Source organism: Myotis lucifugus, unplaced genomic scaffold (assembly GCF_000147115.1).
Source record: "Myotis lucifugus unplaced genomic scaffold, Myoluc2.0 scaffold_472, whole genome shotgun sequence".
Taxonomy (NCBI): Eukaryota; Metazoa; Chordata; class Mammalia; order Chiroptera; family Vespertilionidae; genus Myotis; species Myotis lucifugus.
Window position 1 is genome coordinate 443,827 of NW_005871520.1, and position 22,427 is coordinate 466,253.

Genomic DNA, 22,427 nt, shown 5'->3' on the forward strand with positions numbered 1-22,427 from the left:
AGGGCACATACCCAGGATGCAGGTTCAATCCCCAGTCGGCACATGCGGGAAGCAACCAATCGATGTTTCTCTCTCACATCATTTCTCTCTCTTTCTCTCCACGCCTCTCTCTCTCTTAAAAAAAAAAATCAATTAAAAAAAAAAAAGAACGAACGAACCATCCCATTTCTTAGGTATTGTGCCCACAATAAGGGCAAAGTTAAGTAGTTAGGAGATCCTGTGGCCTGGAAACCTAAAATATTTCTTATCTGGCTCCTTACAAAGTTTGTCAATCTCTGGAGCTCCAGAGCATGATCTCCATTCAGTATCAACACTCCTCAGAGGGCAAGTGGGTACCATGAAAGGTTTTGGAGCAGCAGTAAAATACTCTGAGTAAAAGGGCATTTCAGGACCTTTATAGTGTGCAGGGAAGATATATTTTAAAAAAAAAAGGATCATTTAGGAAACTATTGCTAGGCATTGGATATAAAAGATAAGACATGAAAGGCACTTTTTAAAAGGATAAATATCAATACTAGATGACTACTTGTGACAGAAGAGACAAAGCTAACACCGAAATTTCAATCCTGTGATGTGGTTCTCAGAATTTGCATTCTCTCCTAGTCTACTGCACACTTTTAGCTTTTCAGTTTCCTACCTTACTTATTGTGGCGCTCCTGCAATCTTAATATTAATTCCATATCCTATGTGTACCAAGCATTCCCAATGCTTGCTACCTGAATAACTCCTAGGTAAGCAAATCACTTAAGAAGCAGCAGACCCAATAGAGTTGGCTGAATGAGAGCATGGGACCAATGTCAGAGGTGGATGGAGTACTCACCTGTGGTACCAAGCAGAAAGAGAGGGAAACTAAGATTTCAGGTCCAGAACTGGCTCTAGCCAAACAGGAAGAAGCAGCTATGAAATTGCTTCCAGCAGAAGCAGAGTTTCTTTGATATTTTGACATACTCTTTCTGATGTTCAGACAGACCACCATTAGAGTAGCCTTTGGTAAGAGAGTCTCACAAGAAACAAGGCAAAAAACACGACCAAAAGGTGAGGAATTAAATGGAGCAGACCCTTTTTGTCTAGGAAAAGTCTTCTAAAGATGATACTACTTTTCAAAATGGCCAACATGATACTAACCTTCATTAACAGAGTTATCACATCCCACAAGATTGAGAAGGATATCATCATCTTTATCCTCAACTCCACATCCCAGCAGCATCCAGCTTTCCACGTTGTCACTGTCTGAAATGGTGCTCTCTTCCTCTTCACTTGAACTGACTTCTATAATCATAACCTCTCGGATCATACCTGATTTCTTTTCAGGTTTAGGCTTCTTAATATCCTTCTTGCATTTCTTACCATCCAACTCATGAGAATGAAGAGAAGCAGGAGAATCTCTGGTCTTTTCTTTTGCTTGGACTCTTAAATTCTTTCTTTTACATCTATAAATACTATCTTCATCGGACAAAGTGATGACTTCTGACCCATCTGATAGCTGGATGACCTCACTATCTGAAAGGATAATTAAGTTCTTTTGATTTTGCTTACTACTAGATGATTCAGAATCCCCAGAGTTCTTTTCTTCATGTTCTTCCTCCCTGATGATATTATCAAGATCTTGAGCATAATGTACTTGGCTGTAGAGCTGAAATTCCACCTCACTATCGACACTCAGTTCACTAGATGACTCTTCACGATAAAGGTCATCTTCATAAGCTTCTACAGTCTCATAACCACCAAACATCATGAAAGTCTGTAACAGTGATGCTGTAAAAGAGAAAGTCATACAAAGAACGTATTTTTAAAACTCAGGTCATGCCTGTTTAGTGCTAACTTCTATACAAAGGCTATCATTTTTCTCAATAACATGTTAAAATACCTTTTTTTCACCCTGGCCAGGTGGCCTGGGTTGCTTAGAGCATTGGCCCATACACAAAAAGGTTATGGGTTCAAGTCCCAGTCAGGATGCCTATGGGTGACAAATGATTGATGTTTCTCACATCCATCGATGTTTCTCTCTCGTCACCCCTCACCCCTTTCTCTCTCTAAAAATCAATAAAAACATATCCTTGGGTAAGGATTTTTTTAAAATAGCTTTTTCTCTTGGAACATCTTTTTTTTTCAAGGATTTCTAAATCCAATTATGACCTACTCTAATAATGCCCACCCTCCCAAATGAAAATTACTACCAACAAATTGAGTTATAGTTATTAAAGAAAATGATGTATTTTGCAGGTATGTTGGAAAGGAAAAAGGTTGTAATCCATTGCCTCAGACACCTAATACTTTTTCTCCAAAATCACAAATATATTTATGTAATTCTCACTATTCTACCTCTCCTCCTTGGTTCTGGATCTCATCTTTTTGGTATACATTCTCATATAGGAATATTACTTCAGCTATGACTAACATCTACAATGGGTAACAATTTTATTTACTGTTTTTGTGTAGACTTTTATTCTCAGTTTTAAAAAATAGCCTAACCGGTTTGGCTCAGTGGATAGAGTATCAGCCTGAGGACTGAAGGGTCCCAGGTTCGATTCCGGTCAAGGGCATGTACCTTGGTTTCGGGGACATCCCCAGTGGGGGGTGTGCAGGAGGCAGCTGATCGATGTTTCTCCCTCACTGATGTTTCTAACTCTCTATCCCTCTCCCTTCCTCGCTGTAAAAAATCAATAAAATATATATATTTTTAAAAATAACCTCATGGCTTTCTAATCCTTAACCAAATTATATATATATATATATCTGATAAACCTGGTTTACTTCTGTGCCAGCTAAAAGATAGGTATAAAATATAAACTTACTAAGGACCTGAAACTGAGGCAGAACTCAGCTTTGGAAGAACTTTACTTTCCGACTGTGAGCATATTAAATCCTGTCATCCTTCAACTCTGCTTAAGCATCACTTCTCAGGGAAGCTTTCCTTGACCCACCAGATTAAATTAAGTGTCTCTTTCATAGGCTTCCATAGCACTTCCAAAACACCACATTTCTAATTACTAATTTAAAGTAAATCTCCCACAAGCACTGATCACATACTCCAGGAGAGCAGGAACTATATGCATTTGGTTAACAATGGATACCCAAAACCCAGCAGAGTAACTGCTATTTTAGCAGGATCTCTATAAATGTCTGTTAAATTAATAAAGAATAAATCATCAGGCATTTGTTCTTCGGCCATGATGTCTAATATGTACCTAAAATAAGAAAATTATGATGGGATTTTCATAGTTGTCTCCAACTATTCCAACTATTCTCATGTCATCAACCAAAAATCTACATAGATGTTTCAATTAGGTACTGATGGAATATTGATCAAAATGAGAGCTCTGGAAAAATAACTGATGTTTTTTAAAAAATCAGGGACAGCCTAGAGAATAACAATGACAATCTATTCTTTCTACTCCCCTTTTATCTATACAGACATAATTTAGAAAGACTAGTCATTTTCTTAGTTTACCAATTCTCTGCCCAAAATGTCAGGGTGTTCTGATGGTAGATTTGGTGATAAAACCAGCTGACTCCAAGAATCCTATATAATAAAAGCCTAATATGCTAATTGTCCAATCATCCGGTCAACTGTTCAACCAATCAAAGCATAATATGCTAATGATATGCTAAGGCTGCTCAACAGCTCGCTATGATGTGCACTGGCCACCAGGAAAAAGATAGTCGACTGGTCGACCAGTAGCTATGACATGCACTGACCACCAGGGGGCAGATGCTCCAACCCATAGGTTAGCTTGCTGCTGGGGTCTGGCCAATTGGGACTGAGCGAGATGGGCCAGACATGCCCTCGAGCCCTCCCGTGGTCTCTCCCATCCTGGCCAACCTCCCACGGCCCCTCCCTGGCCTGATTGTGCACTGTGGGGTCCCTCGGCCTGACCTGCACCCTCTCACAATCCAGGAGAGTCATTTTTAGCCCTAGCCCTCAGGCCACTCCCCTCAGGAGGGCGCCAGACACAGGGCTATGGCTGGCAAGCGCTGCTGTGGCAGCATGAGCCTCTCCTGATCAGGACTGATGGGCGCGAGCCTGCGGCAGGTACAGTGGGGCCGGGATGAGCAGGAGAGGCAGGTAGGAGCTGCAGGCAGCAATGGACTTCGGGTTTTGGCCCTATCCCCGCAGGCCACCCAGAGAGGCCCCACCCATGTATGAATTCGTGCACCAGGCCTCTAGTCAATTAAATAAAAGCCAATGAAGAAATAAAATTTTTTTACAGAAAAAAAGAAACCAATTTTTGTTGTGTATCTTAAACTTAGCCAGTGTTGTATGTCAATTATACCTCAATAAAGCTAGATTTTTAAAAAGATGATTAAGTAATGAGTTAACAATACTGTATTGTATACTTGAAATCTGCTAAGAGAACAGATCTTAAATGTTCTTACTGAAAAAAATAAAAGGAAATATGTGAGGTGATTGATGTGTTAACTAATCTCAATGTGGTAATCATATATATGTATATCAAATCATGTTCAACACCTTAAACTTACACAATATTATTTGTCAGTTATATCAATAAAGATAGGAGAAAAGGAACAAACTTTCAATGCCTTTTTTCTTCTAAAAGGTACATTTTTTTTACCTGTTCCCTTCTTGCACTGTCCTTCAGGTGGCTATGCAGTTATAGTCATACAAGTTGAATGTGGCTGTCTGAATAATAATGCTCATAGCATTTATCAGTTTATATTGAAATGTTAGCCTCAGAGGAATTCAAATAAAAGATGAATCCTTTCCTTTTCATTTAATAGGTAAATTAATTCTAAAAGAAGTCAAAGGAATTATGCTTCCCTCAAAATCCTCACTGGATCCATCCTGAGGATCCAGTGTGGACTTAAGATAAAACATAATTCCAGTGCAGCACAGAAAAAAATTAAAGAGCTAAATTACAGAGTTACAAATTTGTACTACTCTTGGAGCCATCCCAAAGGAAAGGGATTAAGAATAGAGCCATAGGCACACCTGTGAATGTATGCCAAAAATAAACTAAAGAAATATAATAAAAACTGACTTCCTTGGGTCTAAGGGTTTATCTCTTTCCCTGAAATGTAGAAAAATGAATTTAACAATTTAGCCCCTATGGCCTTTAAGAGGATTTTCTATCTTCTGTACTTGAAAATTGTGCTCAGCATAACTTGCTCTTCTATTTATGTAGTTTATATATGCCAGGGTTAAGGTTTGCCTGAGGCTGTTTTGGTTTATGTTACTACTTTAATTATATTCAAATGCATTTATTTTACTTTTTTTTTAAAGTGTATACTTAGAGGATTAATATGAAATCTTGATTTAGAAGGCTTTCTCAGCTTTTTTATCAAGGTACACAATTCTCAAGCATACTTAACTAGATAACATAAGGTCCCTATAAGAATCACAAAATTTTAAGTCTGATAACCTTTCAGATGATCTCACTCAACATCTTCAGTTTACATTGAAGATGTAAAATGAAGTCCAAAGAGATAAAGAGGCCTACCCAGGGTTTGGTACCTAGTTGAAGAATATAACTAGGGCCAATTCACATTCCCCTAACTTACAGCCAAGTGTTCACTAAGATGTTGTTTTTTTAATTTTTAAAATAATTCCAAATGAAGATTTTTTTTAAAGCCTTTCTTCAAAGCTATATTTGAATTGGTTCTAACACTTAAATTTATTTCACGAATATCCATTTTAGCTCCCAGTGGAGTAGAAAAACCATGAAAGGCAATTCATACATTTGAGTTTGTCAGTTTAGCACCCAGGAGCCTCCCAACTTGGTACTCAAAGATCATAGACATCCATCCCATGACCAAAAAAGATTTAGGTTATGTTAAGAAACTTAAATATTAGTTTGGGGATGAAACTTAAACAATTAAAATGGCTTAAATCAGCCGCAGAGAATGACTGTGTAGGCTCTCAACATTCAACAGTGGGAGCAGTAACCCCTCACTGAATTTTTAAACTAGACAACGGAAGGCTTATTTAAGCTTTTGGGTTTTACTACACAGTCTTTAAAGCCAATGCTTCGGCTCTAACAGTCTACCTTCTGATCATGCTGGGCCTTTTGCTCTTACTTCCTTGCCAAGAACTTTGAGCCTAGGTGTTTTTTCTTGGTAACAGAGGTATCCATTCTCACGGAGGTGTAAATTGGCATCTTGATTTTAAACTCAGTTTTCAATGGAAAGTGACTAATAGAATTTATTTTCAACTTAAAACCTGACTTACTTTTAAGTGAGCTATCCTGATGGTGAGATATTAAAAACTGTTGACTCTAGTGTTAAAGTCTGTCCATTCCTCAAATGTGACTTTCACTGGGGAGCAAATCTGACTGGAGTAGAGAACCCAGAGAACCGTGTGAAACAATAGTCACACAAGAGGGAGAATACGAGATGTTTACTGGGAGACAATTATGCTAAATTTATTCGGAAAAGTCCAGCTGTTCTTGGGATGCATGAAGCCCCCTTAGGATCATTAATATCAAAAGCACTTCCTTCACCTTTCCCTCATCTCTTTCCTTTCGCTAGACAGTACTTTATCTTTATAACTATCTTAATCCCCACTTCCACGTCCACAGCTCGTTCCCCAAGAGCAATACTGAACGTCCCAAAAGCATAGTACTGTCGAAGTATACACAAAGCCCCCTTAAAAGTCTTTGGATGTGATAGCCTAAGTGTTCAAAATCAAGTTTTGGAAAAGTCCTGAAAGAGTGTGAGGGAAGCTTGTTTATTCTTCGAGCCTGAAAGATCTCCTAATTCAACGCTGTAATCTGAAATACGGGTGAATCCAGCCTGAAGATGAGATTCGCGGTCACCGGCGAGGCTGCACAGAACCTCGGCTACACCTCTAGCCTGCCTCCCCCTCCAGCCTGGCTACCCTTCCAGTCCAGCCTGCCTCCCCTCAGGCCTGCCTCCCCCCTCGCGCTGCCGGCTCCAGGCAGCTTCCCCGGCGCCCCGGCAGCTCTTCAAGGTGAACTAACTGCGGTTTCACGACATGTGAGGGGTAAAGGGGATCTTGGCGAACACAGCCCACATCTCCCCATTTTACAGGAGCGAAGGGGCACATCTCCCGAAATGTTTCTGGCCCTTCAGCTGCTGCTTCTGACCACAGAGGCTGGACTTGGCCGAGGACTGTTCGGTCCTCCCAGGCTCGGCCCCTCACGGTGCGGCGGGACCTCCGCGTTCAACTGACTCATCAGCTTCCCTAACAGACAGGAACGATCCTGGGGTCGTGGGGGTAAAGCAGAGAGAACCGCCACCCCCACCGAGGCCAGGGGCGCCCAGCCCTGTTCGAACCACGACCTCGGGCTGTGGCCGGGCAGGGAAGAGCGGACACCTCAGCTGGGCAGCCGAGCCGCGCAGGGCACAGCCGCACGGAGGGATCGCCAGCCGCGCGCCCCGCCACGAACGAGGGACAGACGGGGAACGCGGAGGCCGGCGAGGCGACACGCGCCAGTTCCAAAGCCCGGCGGGCGAGGCGGAGGGCGAGCGGGGGTCCCCCGGCCACGGGCCGCGCGGGGTCTGCCACACACATACTCACTGCCGCGGCTGCGACCAAGAAGCACCAACCAGGAACCAAGACGCGTAGAGGGACGGGGAGGGGCGAGTACAAATGAGGTAAGAAAACCGCGTCCGCGCGGACTCGGGAGGAGGGCAGGCACTTCCGGGGAAAACACAGCTCCCGGGAGTCCTCTTCCGTCCCGGCTCATCCCGCGGGACCTCTGTACGCATGCGTAACATCGGTTAACCCTTTCCTTCCCCGCTCATAATCTTTTGGTTTGTCGTCCTTGCTTTTCCCCTTTCCCTTCACTGCTGCTTTCAAAGATACCTAGGCTGCATCTACAATAGGGGACACTTTATTTGAATGACTTGCGCGTTGGAAATCCTACTTCCCTGATAAAACCAGGGGGGGAGCTCGCACCCTTCCTTATGCGCCCGCGAGAAAAACTACATCTCCCATGATGCCCCTGGGCCGGCTTCAGGACAGGCTCCGCCTCCTTCTCTCGGGATCGGTTGGGTCACCCTCCCTACTCCCAATGCCACGTGGTGCGGGTCCCCAACCGTGACCGAGGTGGGGACAAGGGCCCGAGTGTGGAGTGTCGGGTGGCATGGCCGGCTGATCCAGGGACCCTCAGGGAGAGCGAAGCCTCTTCGAGAGCGCCTAGCTTCTAACTTCTCCTGTGTGCTTGGTGAACCTAGGCAGGTACCTTCCGCCGCTAGTTTGAAGTTGAACCTAGTTGGTACTGGGGCGTTTCCGGCTGTTTTTACAGGCAACAGATGGAAGTCTCTGTAAGCCTTGAAGAGCTGTACTCCTGCAGAAGGTTGAAGTGGTCCTTTAGAAGCCTCCGGAGGCTATGCGATTGTGTTGGAAGCCTCTGGCTTTGGTTCCTTTTCTCACTTTATTTTAATTCTTAGTAATAATAAACCCACCTGTACAACTTTACAAATAGTAAAGCACCTTTACTGGTATCAGTTCGCTGGCCCTTGGCAACAGTCCTGAAAGACAAGTTTGACATTGTTTCTTTTGGCCAACATTTCTTGAACCTCAGTTGAGAGGGACACAGTATTAGCAACTGCTGATGTAAAGTTTGTGATCTCATAGAGCTAAGAGTCTAGCTGGGAACACAAAATACAAATAATTTAATTATAAATCTAAGAGTTTGGCTGGGAAAATTAGAAATATTAATTAAAATTATGGTAAGTGCTAGGAAAGAGGACGGTGCAATGAAAAGGTAAAATTGAAAGACCCATTTTGCAGAGGAGGAAACAACTAAAGAGATTACTAGATTGCTTAGGTAATGTGTGTTGTGTAGAACAAATGTTTTCTTAATAAAATAGTTTATTGAGCTTTTATCTAATGCCAGGTTGGTTTTTAAAAATTTCCATTTCACAAAAAGAGGAAATCAATTAAGAGAAGTTAAGTTGTGCCCAAGACCAAAAGGATAGAAATACTCCAAATTACTGTGCCCAACCCTCACGCATTCAACCAAGGTTTACTACGTTCCTTTGTTCAGAGTGCTTTAGTCACCCGCCTTTAGGTTATTTCATAAAACCTAGAGTCCTTTGGATGGCATAAAGGGCAGTTCATGAGCTGAATCTGCCTACCTGTTAACCACGATGCTAAATCCTGGGCAGTAGCCAGAACACACTATGCTCTCCCACATCTGTGCCTTTGCATAGGGCACTCCCACTGCCTGTCAAGTCCTTCTCCCTGGCTCTGCCCACCCCCTGGGTCTTCAGGGAAACCAAACAGAATAGGTATTCCTTCTAGACTCCCCTACACTTTGGATAAACCTCCATCAAAGCAGTTATATTGTATTTATCTTACAGTTTCAGATGGCAGAAACTTTGACATTTTATCTTTGTATTTTCTCCAGCTAACATAATGCATGGTAGACAGTAAGCACTCAATAAAGTGTTAAAGGAATGAAGCCACTCTAACTCCAAGGAAACCAAGAACCAGATGTGGATCCACCAGCTATGACAGTGTGGAACCATGTCAACCCCCAATAACTGCAGTGTAGTGCTCCATGACATTAAGGTAAGATATAAAGAGCTGTAGGGGTCCCAAGGATAAAAAGATTTCTAAGGAGAGTGGTGCATACACACACACACACACACACACACACACACACACACACACTGCCTTTACATGATGAGTTCTCATTTAGATGGCTTTTAGAAATAAGATCCAGTCTCCTATTGCAGTGATGAGGAACTGAAGCCCAGAAGCAAAGACTTGCCAAGAGTCACCTAACAGGCAGAACTGTGTCTGCGTTCCCCTTGGAGGTTGCCACAAACACAGTATTTCCTTTCCACCTCATGCTATCTCTGGTGCGCACTTGAGATCAGGAGTGACAGCATGCACAACTATGCTGAAGCCTCTCTTACAGAGAACGTTCTAAAGAGCACATTTATTTGAGGAAGGAAGCACCTGCTTTCCCCAGGGCAGTGGCGATACTGTATTAACAGTAAGCAGATGAATTGGGGTGAGGGGCCCCAACAAAGGGGCTTGCCTTGCTACAGAAGGCAGGCAAGGTGAGGGATGTACTGTAGCAGGATTTAGGCAAGTGGCACATAGTACTCATCCTTACCCTCTGTTGCAGAGGGAGGAGCTACCTCCTTTCTTTTATTCTGATTTATTAGTAGTTCCTAGAACCTCTGAGAATTAATCATTTTGACCTCTTAAAAGTTGCTTTTTCATTACTATTCATTCACTGAGAGGCTACTATGTAACAGGCCCTTGCTAGCCACTTGAGTTATATTGTCTCTCTCCCCTTCTCAAGTTGACTCTGTAAGGGAGATGTTAACCCATTTCACTAGTACAGAAATTGCAACTTGGTGATGCCATGTGACTTGCTCTAAATCACACAGATTCAAACCCAAATCTTGTCTGAATCCAAAACTCATGCTCTTTTCTGTGCCCAAAGTTGCCTTTTAAAACTAAACTCCTTGAGGGTGGAGACGATGAATGGCCTGCTCCTATCTCTACATCCAGCACCTAGCCCAAGGCCAAGCACATAGTGAATTCACAGAGAACGCTTGTGCAATGAGTGGATCCAGTATTAAATGTCTGTCAAATGAATGCTCCCTCCTCTGCTGTCCCACAGTATGAACAGTGTTGTGGGTCAGTAGAGGAGGGAGCAACTGGCTGTTTAAGGGAAGTGGAGAAACCCCCTCTGTCAAGGAGGAGGCCAAGCAAGTACTCAGAAAGAAAAAGACAACAAGCCAGCATTCTAACAGCAAAGAACACCAACAGGCAATTCACAGAAGAAACCCATAAGGCCATGAACTATGATAAAGAGGTGCTCAACATCAGTAATCATCAGAAAAATGCAAATGATCTCATGGAAATATAAATTGGAAAAGCCCTTTACGGGAGCTTTTTTGATAGTGTCTATCAAACTTGTAAATGAGTTCAGTCAATGTGACCCAGTGGTTGAGCGTGGACCTATGAACCAGGAGGTCACGGTTCGATTCCTGGTCAGGGCACAGCAGTAAAAGAGACAGGATAAATGCAATGCACACTCTGGGATTTTCTTTTGCCATAAAGGGTATTGTTGGGACAATTTGAAAAATCCAAATAAACCTAGTGCTGTATCGATGTTATTTTCCTGATTTTTATATTTATATTACAATTATGTAAGAGAATGTCCTTCTTTTAGGCTATCCACACTGAAGTACTTGGAGTAAAGAGCATCATTTGAAACTCATTCTCAAGGGGTTCAGAAAAAAATGTGTTGGGGGAAAGGAAAAGGAGAGAAAGAGGATGACATGTGGTTAAAAAGTTAACATTTGGAGGATCTGGGTAAAAGGTAGACAAGAATTCTTTATACTAATTTTGCAATTTTTTTTCTGTCTGAGATTATGTCAAAATATAAAATTCAAAGGAAAAGTTAAAAAAAAAGAATGAGTAAGAGTTCACCAGATAGAAAAGACAAGGGAATCTTCTGGCAAAAGAACAAGAGAAGCAAAGGAAACTGACAAGTGTGAGTGGCATATGTGGAGAAACAACCATTGGCTCTAAGTGTCCAGAGCATCGCATGGTGTGGGGAGAAAGGGACATGGGGGAGAACAGGAATGATGAGCAACCCAAATCACAAATGGACACATTTCCCCGCTACCTAATACTGGAAATGAAGATTTACAATCTTTATACCCAGCCTCAAGCCCTGAAAAACACACACACACACACAAAATTGAGTTCTTGCTGCATAGAGATTTCATTGGCAATTTCTCTTCATCCAGTGACTATAGAACAATAGCTGAAAGGGACAGCTAGTACAACTCCCTCATTTTGCAGAAGGGAAAACTGAGGTCCAAAATGGAGAAAGGATTTGCAAAGTCCCAGCAAAAGTTAGTGTTAACACTGGCATCCAGTTCACCATCTATCATTCTTTCTCTGGCACCAAAGTCTTTTTTTTTTTTTTTATGGAACACTTCATGAATTTGCGTGTCATCTTTGCGCAGGGGCCATGCTAGTCTTCTCTGTGTCATTCCAATTTTTAGTATATGTGCTTCCGAAGCAAGCACTCGGGCACCAAAGTCTTAAAGACTAAAGCAGAAATAGAGGCTGGCAAGTGAAATGACCTTTAAAATTTAGATGTTTTTCACTTGCCACAAGTACGGACTTAATATCTACAATTTTAAAATGTAATTATGGAAACGGTTGTCACTAAAAGCCCATACTTTGCATCTGGTAAGTGCTGCTCAACTCAGGCTCCTAGTCTGAAGCAGCAATCAAGTTAGTTCTCAGGAATTATCAATGACATTGGTACCCATCTGGCTTTCTTGAAAAGTTTAACATCCTTTTTTATTATTCATGATTTTGCAGTTCTTCAAATTGCAAGGTGATGGAGAGAGCATGCAATTTTCATCCAGGCTATGAAATCATTCTTGAATTTTGGACATTCATATAAATGGATTTTAATTTTTCTTAGAGACTGCTTTTCCTTATGAAATCATGAAATTGAAAATATATGTACTATAAATTAAACTGTAAAATATTCTCATTACAGTAAAATCCAAAGGATAAGGAGTTAGCATTTCAAGGACTCTGTTTTCATTTGTCATCATTCCTAGTTAGAAGTATATTCCTCAAAGCTTACATCTAACTGACTATATGACTAGCAAAACTATTGAGGTTCTAATTTATTTAAGAATCATTAGATTCCATACAGGACATCTCGAAGCATGTCATCAGTAATGTGTTGACATAATATGCACACTGCAAAAGGCATGTCTTTATTTTAAATGTTCATGAACCCTGGGTCCCACAGAATTTTAATGCATGAAGGGACAGGGATAGACCTTATTCAGTTCTCATTCTATAAGGGGGCAACTTTCTTCCCCTGCCTATCTCAGACTCCAGATTCATGCAGTTTTCAGTCCAAACGTGTCTTTGCAATGACATTTGTGTGAATTATTTTATTCAGGATTGTAGATTGACAACAAGTAAAGATTGAGAATAATCAAGATCACCTTATCAAGTAAGTTTTTTAAAATATATTTTTATTGGTTTTAGAGAGGAAGGTAGAAGGAGAGAGATAGAAACATCAATGATGAGAGAGAATCATCGATTGGCTGCCTCCTGCACGCCCCCTATTGGGGATCGAGCCCACAACCCTGGCATGTGCCCTTGACCAGAATCAAACCTGGGACCCTTCAGTCCATAGGCCGTCGGTCTATCCACTGAGCCAAACCAGCTAGGACCCAAGTGAGTTTTTTATACAGTTTACGTCACCTTAAGCAAACTTATACACAATAAATTATAGCTGTTATGCTTTGTGTTTTGGACATTAACCCTTTGCACTCCGAACCATTCTGGACATTGGCTACCAGCTACTCGACGCTACTTTGTGGCGGAAACGTGCATTTACAGACCCTCGTATTATTTAGTATAATTTTGGAACCAAGTAACGTATTATAATTATATTGGACTTATATGAATTGGGTGACATCGAGGAATGTATATTTGCAAAAAAAACAATATTTTATTGTTTATAATTTTGTACAGTATGATAAGTTTTGTAACACTCCCCAATATGCATTGCAGGCTGATTAGTGCATGTTTGACAGTAATAAGTGGTTTGACACCTGCCACCAGGTGTTTTCCTGTTAGAACACACAATGCAGTCCCGTTTTCTTTGTCCCACATCGGGAATATGTAATTTATTGTTTAATCTGACACAAAACCCGCTGACATTTCTTGTATATATCTTAGTAATTTTACGATATTTTGATTTAATTTCTTGTGCCATTTCAAGATAAAACTTCAGGGAAACATGCATGTCTCAAAAAGTTGCGTTGAAATAACTCAATTCCCCGTAATCACTAATAAACTGCAATGTTCCCTGAGAGGGGACATCCGAGTGATATGCTAGAATTCCGATGTCCCCTGAGAGGGGACAGCGGAGTGCAAAGGGTTAATATCCCTTTTTTTTTACGAAATTGATGAAACCATTAACAAAGTAGGGCTTCAGAGATCTGTCTTTAATCTGACAATATCTTCTTCCTCTGCCTTTATTCTGGATCTGATATTCTTCCATGACTGATACCAGTCTGCATTAGCATGGTGTATTTCTTATATCTGACCTAGTAATTGCAGAAGATTCTGTCTTCCTATCCGCCACACCTCAAACTTCACACACTTTCTGTACAGTCTTCAACAACTATTCTTGCATGGCCCTAGCAATGCCTATTCTTGCTTTGCTACTGGGCTGCTTTATTAGACTCCGGAACTACTGCACACTTTCTTGAGAATGTTCAATGTTTCTCTCTCAAGCATGGCTTCTTTTGCTCTGCTGTGCTGTTGCTCTCAGAACCTAATTTCTACTTTCTTCTGTGCCTGTGCTTGGCTGTGTAGGAGTAAGAAGAGGCTTAATTGTCTGCCTTGGTTTCTTGGCAAGAGAGGGATTCTATCTATCTGGCTGAACATCACCCAGAGGAAGCTCCAGGCTGCTTAGAAGACACAATTTCTGGTTCTGGTCAAGTAGCATTATCGAAGGCTCCCGTTTCCTGTCTTCAAAGACCATCTGGGCAAACCTTAACCAGATTAGAACAGGACAGAATTGTGTGAAATGAGACCAGGAAAGCAATGGGCAGAAATTGCTGTGGGCTGTACTGGGCAACAGAAAGTAAATGACATGTATCGATGAAAATAAGAAAGTAGCAGTAGGCTACCAGTTGACCAGCAGGGTAACCACAGGCTATCAGCACTAAAATAGATCTCATGTGGCATTGCAGCAGGAATAAATATCAAAAAGTCTGAAACAATGGATGCAGGCATTTGGTGCGTAATAGACATAGCATTTCAAATCAATAGAAAAAAGATGAAGTATATGATAAATGTTGCTGAAAGAAGTGCAAAGAGGCAGTTAGAACCTACTTCATACCATTCAAAAAATAAATTACTAATAAGTGAAATTATAAATAAATTAGAAAACATTTAATATAGTATTTTAAGGAGAAAGATACCATAAACAAAATTAAAAGACAAAGCAGAGAGTGGGAGAAAATATTTTCCTCACATACACCAAAAGATATTACCCATAATACCTGAAGAATTCCCACAGTCAATTAGAAAACTAAATGCTGCCCTGGTCGGTGTTGTACAGTGGTTGGACCATTGGCCCTCAAACCCAAGGGTCTCAGGTTTGATTCCTGGTCAAGGCCACATACCTGGGTTGCAGGTTCCATCCCCAGCCCCAGTTAGGGCACTTCCTCTCCCTCCCTTCCGCTCTTTCTAAAAATCAATGGCAAAAATATCCTCAGGTGAGGATTAAGAAAACAAGCAAACAACAAAAACCTAAATGCCACCACAGAAAATGAGCCAAGGGATTGAACAGAAAGTTGTAGACAGAGAACTAAAAGCAGCTGAATAACATGAGATGATCAATCTTCCTAATAGATAAAAGGAAATGAAAATAATACAATTGTTTATAAGTCAGATTGACAGATTTTAAAAGATTGATAATACCTTCCTTGTTTCATTTATTCAGAAATATTTATTGAGTGTCTACTATGTGTGGTGCATGGAAAATGATGAGTATAGCAGACCCAATCCCTCTATGTCTTTGGACCACCTCACACCTGTTGGAATGGTCATTATCAGCAAGACAGGTAATAACAAATGTTGGAGAGATGTGGAGAAAGAGGAACCCTCATTCACTGCTGGTGGGAATGTAGACTGGTATAGCCACTATGGAAAACAGTCTGTAGATTCCTCAAAAAATTAAGAATAGAGCTACCATATGGCCCAGCAATACCTCTCCTGTGTATATATCCGAAAAACTAAAAAACATGTATTCACAAAGATATATGCACCACTATGTTTATAGTGGCCAAGACATGGAAACAACCGAAGTATCCTGCAATGGACTGAATAAAGAAGTGGTACATATACACAATGGAATACAGACGGACTACTGAGCCATAAGAAAGGATGAAATACTGCCATTTGCAGCAATATAGATGGACCTTGATGTAGGGAGTGGCTATAGGGTTAAGCCTTGGACTGACCTGTTGGCAAAGCCACAAAAAAGTCCCAGCTTAGAGGGCACAGCCCTCTTAGCATAATTAGGCTTGACCTTATGATGCCCTAGATCTTATCTGGGTAGCTAAGGGGCTGTGGGAGGTGCAGCAAGTGCTGCCAAAACAAGTGAAACTCACAAGAACATTGTAGCTATGGTGACCACTACCTTGTTTACCTCTGGCTATAAAATAAAGCATTAGCTTGCCATCTGGATCTCTCTCTGTGGCCTCAGCCAGCACAGGAAGATCCACCTAGAGACCCAGCTTATCCTCTTTGTCTGTCTTTTCTACATCCTTCACCACCCCCCACTCAGGCTCACCGAACCCTTGGCTGTGCTGGCACGGCACACCTTGAGAATATTATGCTAAGTGAAATAAGCTAAAAACCATATGATTTCACTCATATATGGGATATAAAACTGAAACTTGTGGACACGAACAGCAGTGTGGTGGTTGCTGGAGGGAAGGGGGTGAGTAGTGAAGGAAGTCCTTATATATGGTGATGGGAGATTTGCCCTTGGGTGGTGGGCACACAGTGCAATATCCAGAACTTGTAACATAGAAATCCACATCTGAAACCTGTATAATTGTAATAACCAATGTCACTCCAATGCATTTAATAAAATAAGTAAAATATGGGGCGGGGGGGAGATGTCAGCAGGGTCATGCTCTCTCTGACAGGTGTAGGAAAGAATCCTTGCTTCTGAGGTTCTTAGCAATCCTTGGCATTCCATGGCCAGTAGATATATATCACTTCATTCTCAGTCTCTGTGGTCACATGGCCATATTCTCCCTGTGAGTCTCTTCTCCTCTTATAAGGTCACCACTTACATTAGAATAGAGCTACCATATGGGATAGGGGCCCACCCGACTCTGGTATGACCATATCTTAATAACTAATTATATCTGCAATGACCCTATGTCCAGATAAGGTCATATTCTGAGATACTGGAGCTTAGGACTTCAACATATCTTTTTGGGGGGACACAATTCAATCCATAACAATATATATTCATGATTTTGAAGGACTCACATCTGCCTCACTAATAATTGCAGGACTGGAAGTGGAGGAAGCAGAAGCCAGTGTGCTCTAATTGGAGAGGAAGTGGGAGATGAGGTTACAGACAAACACATGCAAGTCTTTTGATGGTCATACTAGAAAGGGAGCAACACCAAGGTTTGAGGGTTTTTTTTAAGTGGTTTTTATTTTTATTTTTAAAATATTTTTATTCAGAGAGGAAGAGAGAGGGAGAGAGAGAGAAACATCAATGATGAGAGAAGCATTAATCGGCTGCTTCCTGCACACCCTCTACTGGGGATCAAGTCCACAACCCAGGCATGTGCCCTTGACCGGAATTGAACTGGGACCCTTCAGTCTGCAGGCTGACACTCTTATCTACTGAGCCAAACCAGCTAGAGCTTAAGTGGTGTTTTTAAAATAAAACTTTGTTAAAGTTCATATCTGATTCACTAGGTCTTAGATGGGGCCTGAGATTGTGTGATTCTAACATGCTCTCTGGTAAAGAGGATGCTGCTGGTGAACCACGGGAACACTTTGAGGAGCAGGAGGCTAGAGCTCTGAATGTAGTTGTGTGTTCATTTGCCTGATTCCTTCCTAGACGCTGAAGGATAATTCTTCCAGATAATTCCTATTGTCTTACACTGTACCTGTCATATAAAGATCTTTTGAATATATTGAATATATGGAGATGTGTATTTGGCATTATCTACAACTATGAAAAAGTGGGGAGGAACCCTAAAAGCCTAATAACACAAGAATGGATAAGTTAATTAGAGCACAGATATACTCGGAATATTCTTAAGTAATGAAACTGGTCATTTTGAAGTCCGTATAATAGGGGAAATTCCTATGACAAAATTTTAGAAAGCATGGGCGTTTTTACTTACATTATTTTGATTGCCACGGTGTGAAATTATGCATTTGGACAAGAACAGAACAGAAAAAGGAACTTGGATTTGTTGGAGCAACAAGATCATGGATGATCTTTGCATTTAGATTTCTGTCGATGTTATAAAAATTTCAATGTTACACATATGAAAGAAAAGAAATGGATAGTCTCATTGGAAAATCAAAACAGAGATAAGTAACTCCTACGTATAGTAGCTTAGATTATGGATTGTCTATATTGTTCTATAAGCCATATATATAAAGTTATGTATATATAAAACTTTAATTTGCACAATCATTCTTTTATTCTTAGCTGACAGCTTCCCTCTTCCTTTGTCCCTTTTTCCTTCCTTTATTCCCTTTCCTTATGCTTTTGCTCTTCCCTCCCTCTTTTTAAGACATCTCTCCCTTAAGGAATTCCTATTCCCAGTGATATCTCATCAAAGGAGCACATGAATAGCTGACATTATGTAATGCTTTGACATTTGGCATTCCCAAGGCATTACCCCACCCCTGATGCAGAATAAGTTGTCAGAGCATGAAATTGGTATTTTTACATATTCTTAATGTACAGATGTCATTCTGAAAACCATTCACTAGTATGATGATTGCACTCATTGTCTCATTTTCTTTCTATGCCAAGATATGTTCTTGTGATTTCTTTTCTTTTGGGAGTTTCAAAGAGGGAAGACAAAACTTTAATGATCCAACTTACTGATAAACTCTTTCGTCTCTGGCCATTTTTGGCAACCACCCTTTGGGCGCAAGAGCAAAGATGTAACAAGAAGGACCAGGTACGATAGGGAAACACAATCAATGGCCCACTTGATGGTGCCAGGTTCCTCAGCATGTTCCAGTTTACAAGTTTTATAATTCTGTGTTAATCACAGAAATGAATGGCTATGCTTATGGGAGGAAAGACATATGTAAAAATAATAACTTTGTAGAAAATACATCAGGTAAGAACCGGAAGGGACTTAGAGACAGTCCTGTCCATCTTCCCAATAACTCAACAATGCCTTCCTTACTAGGATCCCTGACAGATGAGCGTCCAGTCTCTGTTTGAACACCTTCAGTGATGGACATCTCACTACCTCATGAAGCAACCATTTCATTCTTGAACAGTTGGGAAATGCTGCCCAGCATTCTTTCCCCTTCTAGAAACAGGACCAACTTCCTTTGGGGAACTGCTGCTTCTTCATTCCATGTGGCTTCTGACAGGACACGCAGTGTCGTGCTGCTTCCTGGCCTGTTTGCCCTTATGTCCATTCCCTGCCTTTCCCCCTGCCCCTCTCTGGATTGCAGCAGGGGGTGGGGGGGGGGGTGTGCTGACCCCCACAGGCCCTCAGTCTCAGGCTCCCATTTCAGCTGGGTTTTGATGGGTCTGACCAATGGGAGGCACTGGCTGGAGATTGGAGGGTGAGGAGATGGCTCACTGAAGGTCTGTTCGGGGCTCTCTTCCAGCACGGCCAGAGCAAAGGGCAATGCACAAAAGAAGGGGAGAGTTATATGTATAGTAGAGGGTAGCATCAAGGAGAAAGGTGGACTGGGAAGAAAGGTAGATGAAACTAGATTGGGAGAGCCCAGAGTCTGGAGCCAGATTGTACGCTTTGAATCCCAGCTGGGCATTTTTTTAAAAATTCCATCTTTATTGTTGAAAGTATTACATATGTCCCCCTTTCCCCCCCCCCCCCATTGACCCCTTCTAGCCCACCCCAGTCCCCTGATCCCAGCTGGGCAGTTTACAATCTATATGACCTTGAGCATGTTACTTAACCTCTCTGCTTTAGTTTTCTCCTTTGTAAAATACGGATGATTCTAGTATGTACAGGATAGTACATGCCTTGTGGGGCTTTTGCAAAGATACACTGAATTAAAATGTGGGAAGTGCTTAGAACAGAGCCTGGCACATAGCAAATGCTATATATGTGTTAGCTGCTGCTGCTGCTGCTGCTGCTGCTGCTGGTGGTGTCATTCTGAGGGTTACCTGATTTTAGCCCCTGGGTTTGAGTACAGTTCTTAGAATGTGTCACAAGATCTCTGATGTTTCTAATGCAACCCGTGCAACACAGATTCCTCTCCCCCAGAATAACCTGGCTTGCTCATGAAACCTGAATATGGAGGGTGTGTGTATAAAGCGAGGCAGAGCAAAGGCATTACCTTGCCTCTGTTACAAGGCAACCATAAAGTAATCCATGACAAAGTAGAGAGGACACAGACCTCGGGATCCCGAAACCTGGCTTCTGACCTGAGCCCTACCTCTAATTCAGTAGGTGACCTTGGACACCTCCCTTCCGTTCTCTGGACTTCAGTTGGACTCTCTATAAAATGATGGGGGTGGGGGGAGGATTCTGACGGTCTTAGGGGCTCTCTTCCAGCTCTATCATTCTGTGATTCTAAATCCCCTTATAACAAACTGGAGGAGAGGAGCTTTGCTCTTGCAAATGGAGTGTAAAGTTAATCCTGCCTGTGCCGAGGCTAACTACTGTGCGTGTGTGGTTTATCCTACTTCATTAAACCCTGACTCCCCACAGAGCAGGCATAAGGCAGCCCAGGCAGGTAATACTAAAGTGTTGCTGAACTGGGTCTCCTAATGGAAAATGATTTCCCCTCACTCTTTCTGGAGTTTAGAAACACAAAGCCTGTAACTCCCATTTTCTACCCTGATGCTTTGCCTCACGTGTAGATTCAGACCCCATCAGAGGTATAGCAAACTGGGTCCTGGTACCTTATGTATGTGCACACTCCCTGGGCGCCCCTCGCCCACCCTCCAGTTCTGCAGACTACATCATCAGTTTTCAAATGAAGAAACTGAAGCTCAAACACGTTAGCAGACTTGCTGGGGGAGGCACAGGGAGTTGTGTGTGAGGGCAGTGCTCACTAAGGGGTGAAAAAAAAGGAAGGTAATTGGGAACCTCTGAGGCAATGTCCCCAAGTGAAAAATTTCCCCAAAGATCCTTATCTTTTCTAAAATGTCTTGCAGAATTCCAGGTCAGTTTTCCGAAGACTAGAAGAGAGCACCTAGTGGGTTGCTGGCTCAATCTCTAGTGTGGGGGTGTGTGTGCAGGAGGCAGCCCCTCAATGATTCTCATCACTGACGTTTCTATCTCTCTTTCCCTCTCCCTTCCTCTCTGAAATCAATAACGATATATATTTTTTTAAAAAGAACAGAGCTTGTCATGAAGGCTGGACCCCAGTTTTTTTATCAGCTAGACAGACAGTTATCTAAGTCTATGAATGTCCCATGAAAATCAGCTGGGGAGCTTCGAATATATATCTATATGGCCAAGCTGTTCTACTCATTCCCAGTTCTACTTAAACTTCAATCCCTGGGGCCTGGAGTCCAAGAATCTGTATTTTTACCACAACCTCAATTGTTCAGGAGAGAACTGAGCCAGGCTGCATATCTAAGAGCCTTGGTATATTCATGGTCCCCCCCACCAATACTGTTTTCGTGGTTACCATGTTTTATTTTTTGAAGCAGCTTAAAAGATCCCTAGCCACACTGCAAGGCATTCAGATTTGTGCAATGTTTACAATGACTTTGTTGTTCATTAAACAAATTTACCCAGACTAACCCAACATGAAAGCAATCATCTTATTTACAGTGAGCTCCTGACAAAAATATGTGTAGCAAAGACAGACAAACACACATAAACCTGGCTTGCCAGTGGGACATAATTTGCTGCCACATCCAATTTTTCTCATTAGAACTTGTTTTATTTGAACGTAACTCAGTACCCCGTGTAAATGTGAGGTTGTTAATCTTATTACTATATGGAAAACAAATTAATTAGTATGCATGCTATTGGAGATGAGTTGTAAGGTTGGTGTTGGAAAGATTAGGAAAATACACTCATTACTTCAAATGATATCTGATATACATGTCTGACTTCCACTTTAAGATCGGTTCCATTATATGGACAACAAATACAGCTAATAAAAATCAAGCTTTTAAAAAAAAAAATCAAGCTTTTGTGCTCAGCATCTAAATGTTGGGTTTGACCGGATACAGACATGCTGCCCCTTTTTTGTTTTAAAACGAAGGTCGTGGGATGAATAACTGCTTGTCACTATTTCTCAGCTGAGACTCAGCTGCTGCAGGCACCTTCTCAGGGTCCAGCTTCCATCCCAAACCGAGCCAGGTGAGAGTGATCTTCTCTTCCTACGGGCTCTTCCCTGAGCACTTCTTCCTGTCGTCTTGTACCGGTCATAATGAACGCATCTTCTTTTTCAGGGCACTGGGTGTTTCTTGAGGGTGGAGAATATATTTCAATTGGAGATTCAAATATTGATCAGAATACAATGCGACAGAAAATATATATGTAAAGAATGAGAAAGCTCTTTATTTGCCAATGTGAAATAATCACCAAGATATATTGCCAAGTGTACGCCTGTGGACTGCCTCTGGAAGTATGCTGGTAACATGGGTTCCCAGATTACCAGGGAGGGGACCTGTGGTTGAGAGGCAGAGGTAGGAACAGCCTTTTCCTCGGGTTCCTTTTGTACCTTTTGAGTTTGTCATACA

At 41.8% G+C, this 22,427-nt stretch overlaps 1 protein-coding gene, 1 long non-coding RNA gene and 1 other non-coding gene across 4 annotated transcripts in view; 1 reads left to right on the forward strand and 2 right to left on the reverse strand.

Moving 5' to 3' along the window:
* Window positions 1-7,568, reverse strand: part of ZCCHC7 (zinc finger CCHC-type containing 7) — a 189,973-nt gene extending 182,405 nt beyond the window's left edge. Inside the window, exons 1-2 of one of the 2 annotated variants that reach the window (XM_006103224.3) lie at window positions 7,495-7,568; window positions 1,126-1,755 (exon numbers count right to left, since the gene is read on the reverse strand). In XM_006103224.3, the coding sequence (XP_006103286.1) occupies window positions 1,126-1,735 (610 nt within the window). In that variant the 5' untranslated portion in view covers window positions 1,736-1,755; window positions 7,495-7,568. The remainder of the gene's footprint in view (window positions 1-1,125; window positions 1,756-7,494) is intronic. The other variant, XM_006103223.3, reaches the window with a different exon arrangement.
* Window positions 7,569-9,399: 1,831 nt separating this feature from the next.
* LOC111823343 lies at window positions 9,400-22,045 on the forward strand. The gene is made up of 3 exons (XR_002826378.1): window positions 9,400-9,499; window positions 15,459-15,579; window positions 21,947-22,045. It is a non-coding gene; the product is annotated as an uncharacterized LOC111823343 (long non-coding RNA).
* LOC111823344 lies at window positions 11,884-11,991 on the reverse strand. Its single transcript, XR_002826380.1, has one exon. It is a non-coding gene; the product is annotated as a U6 spliceosomal RNA (small nuclear RNA).
* Window positions 22,046-22,427: the final 382 nt, after the last annotated feature.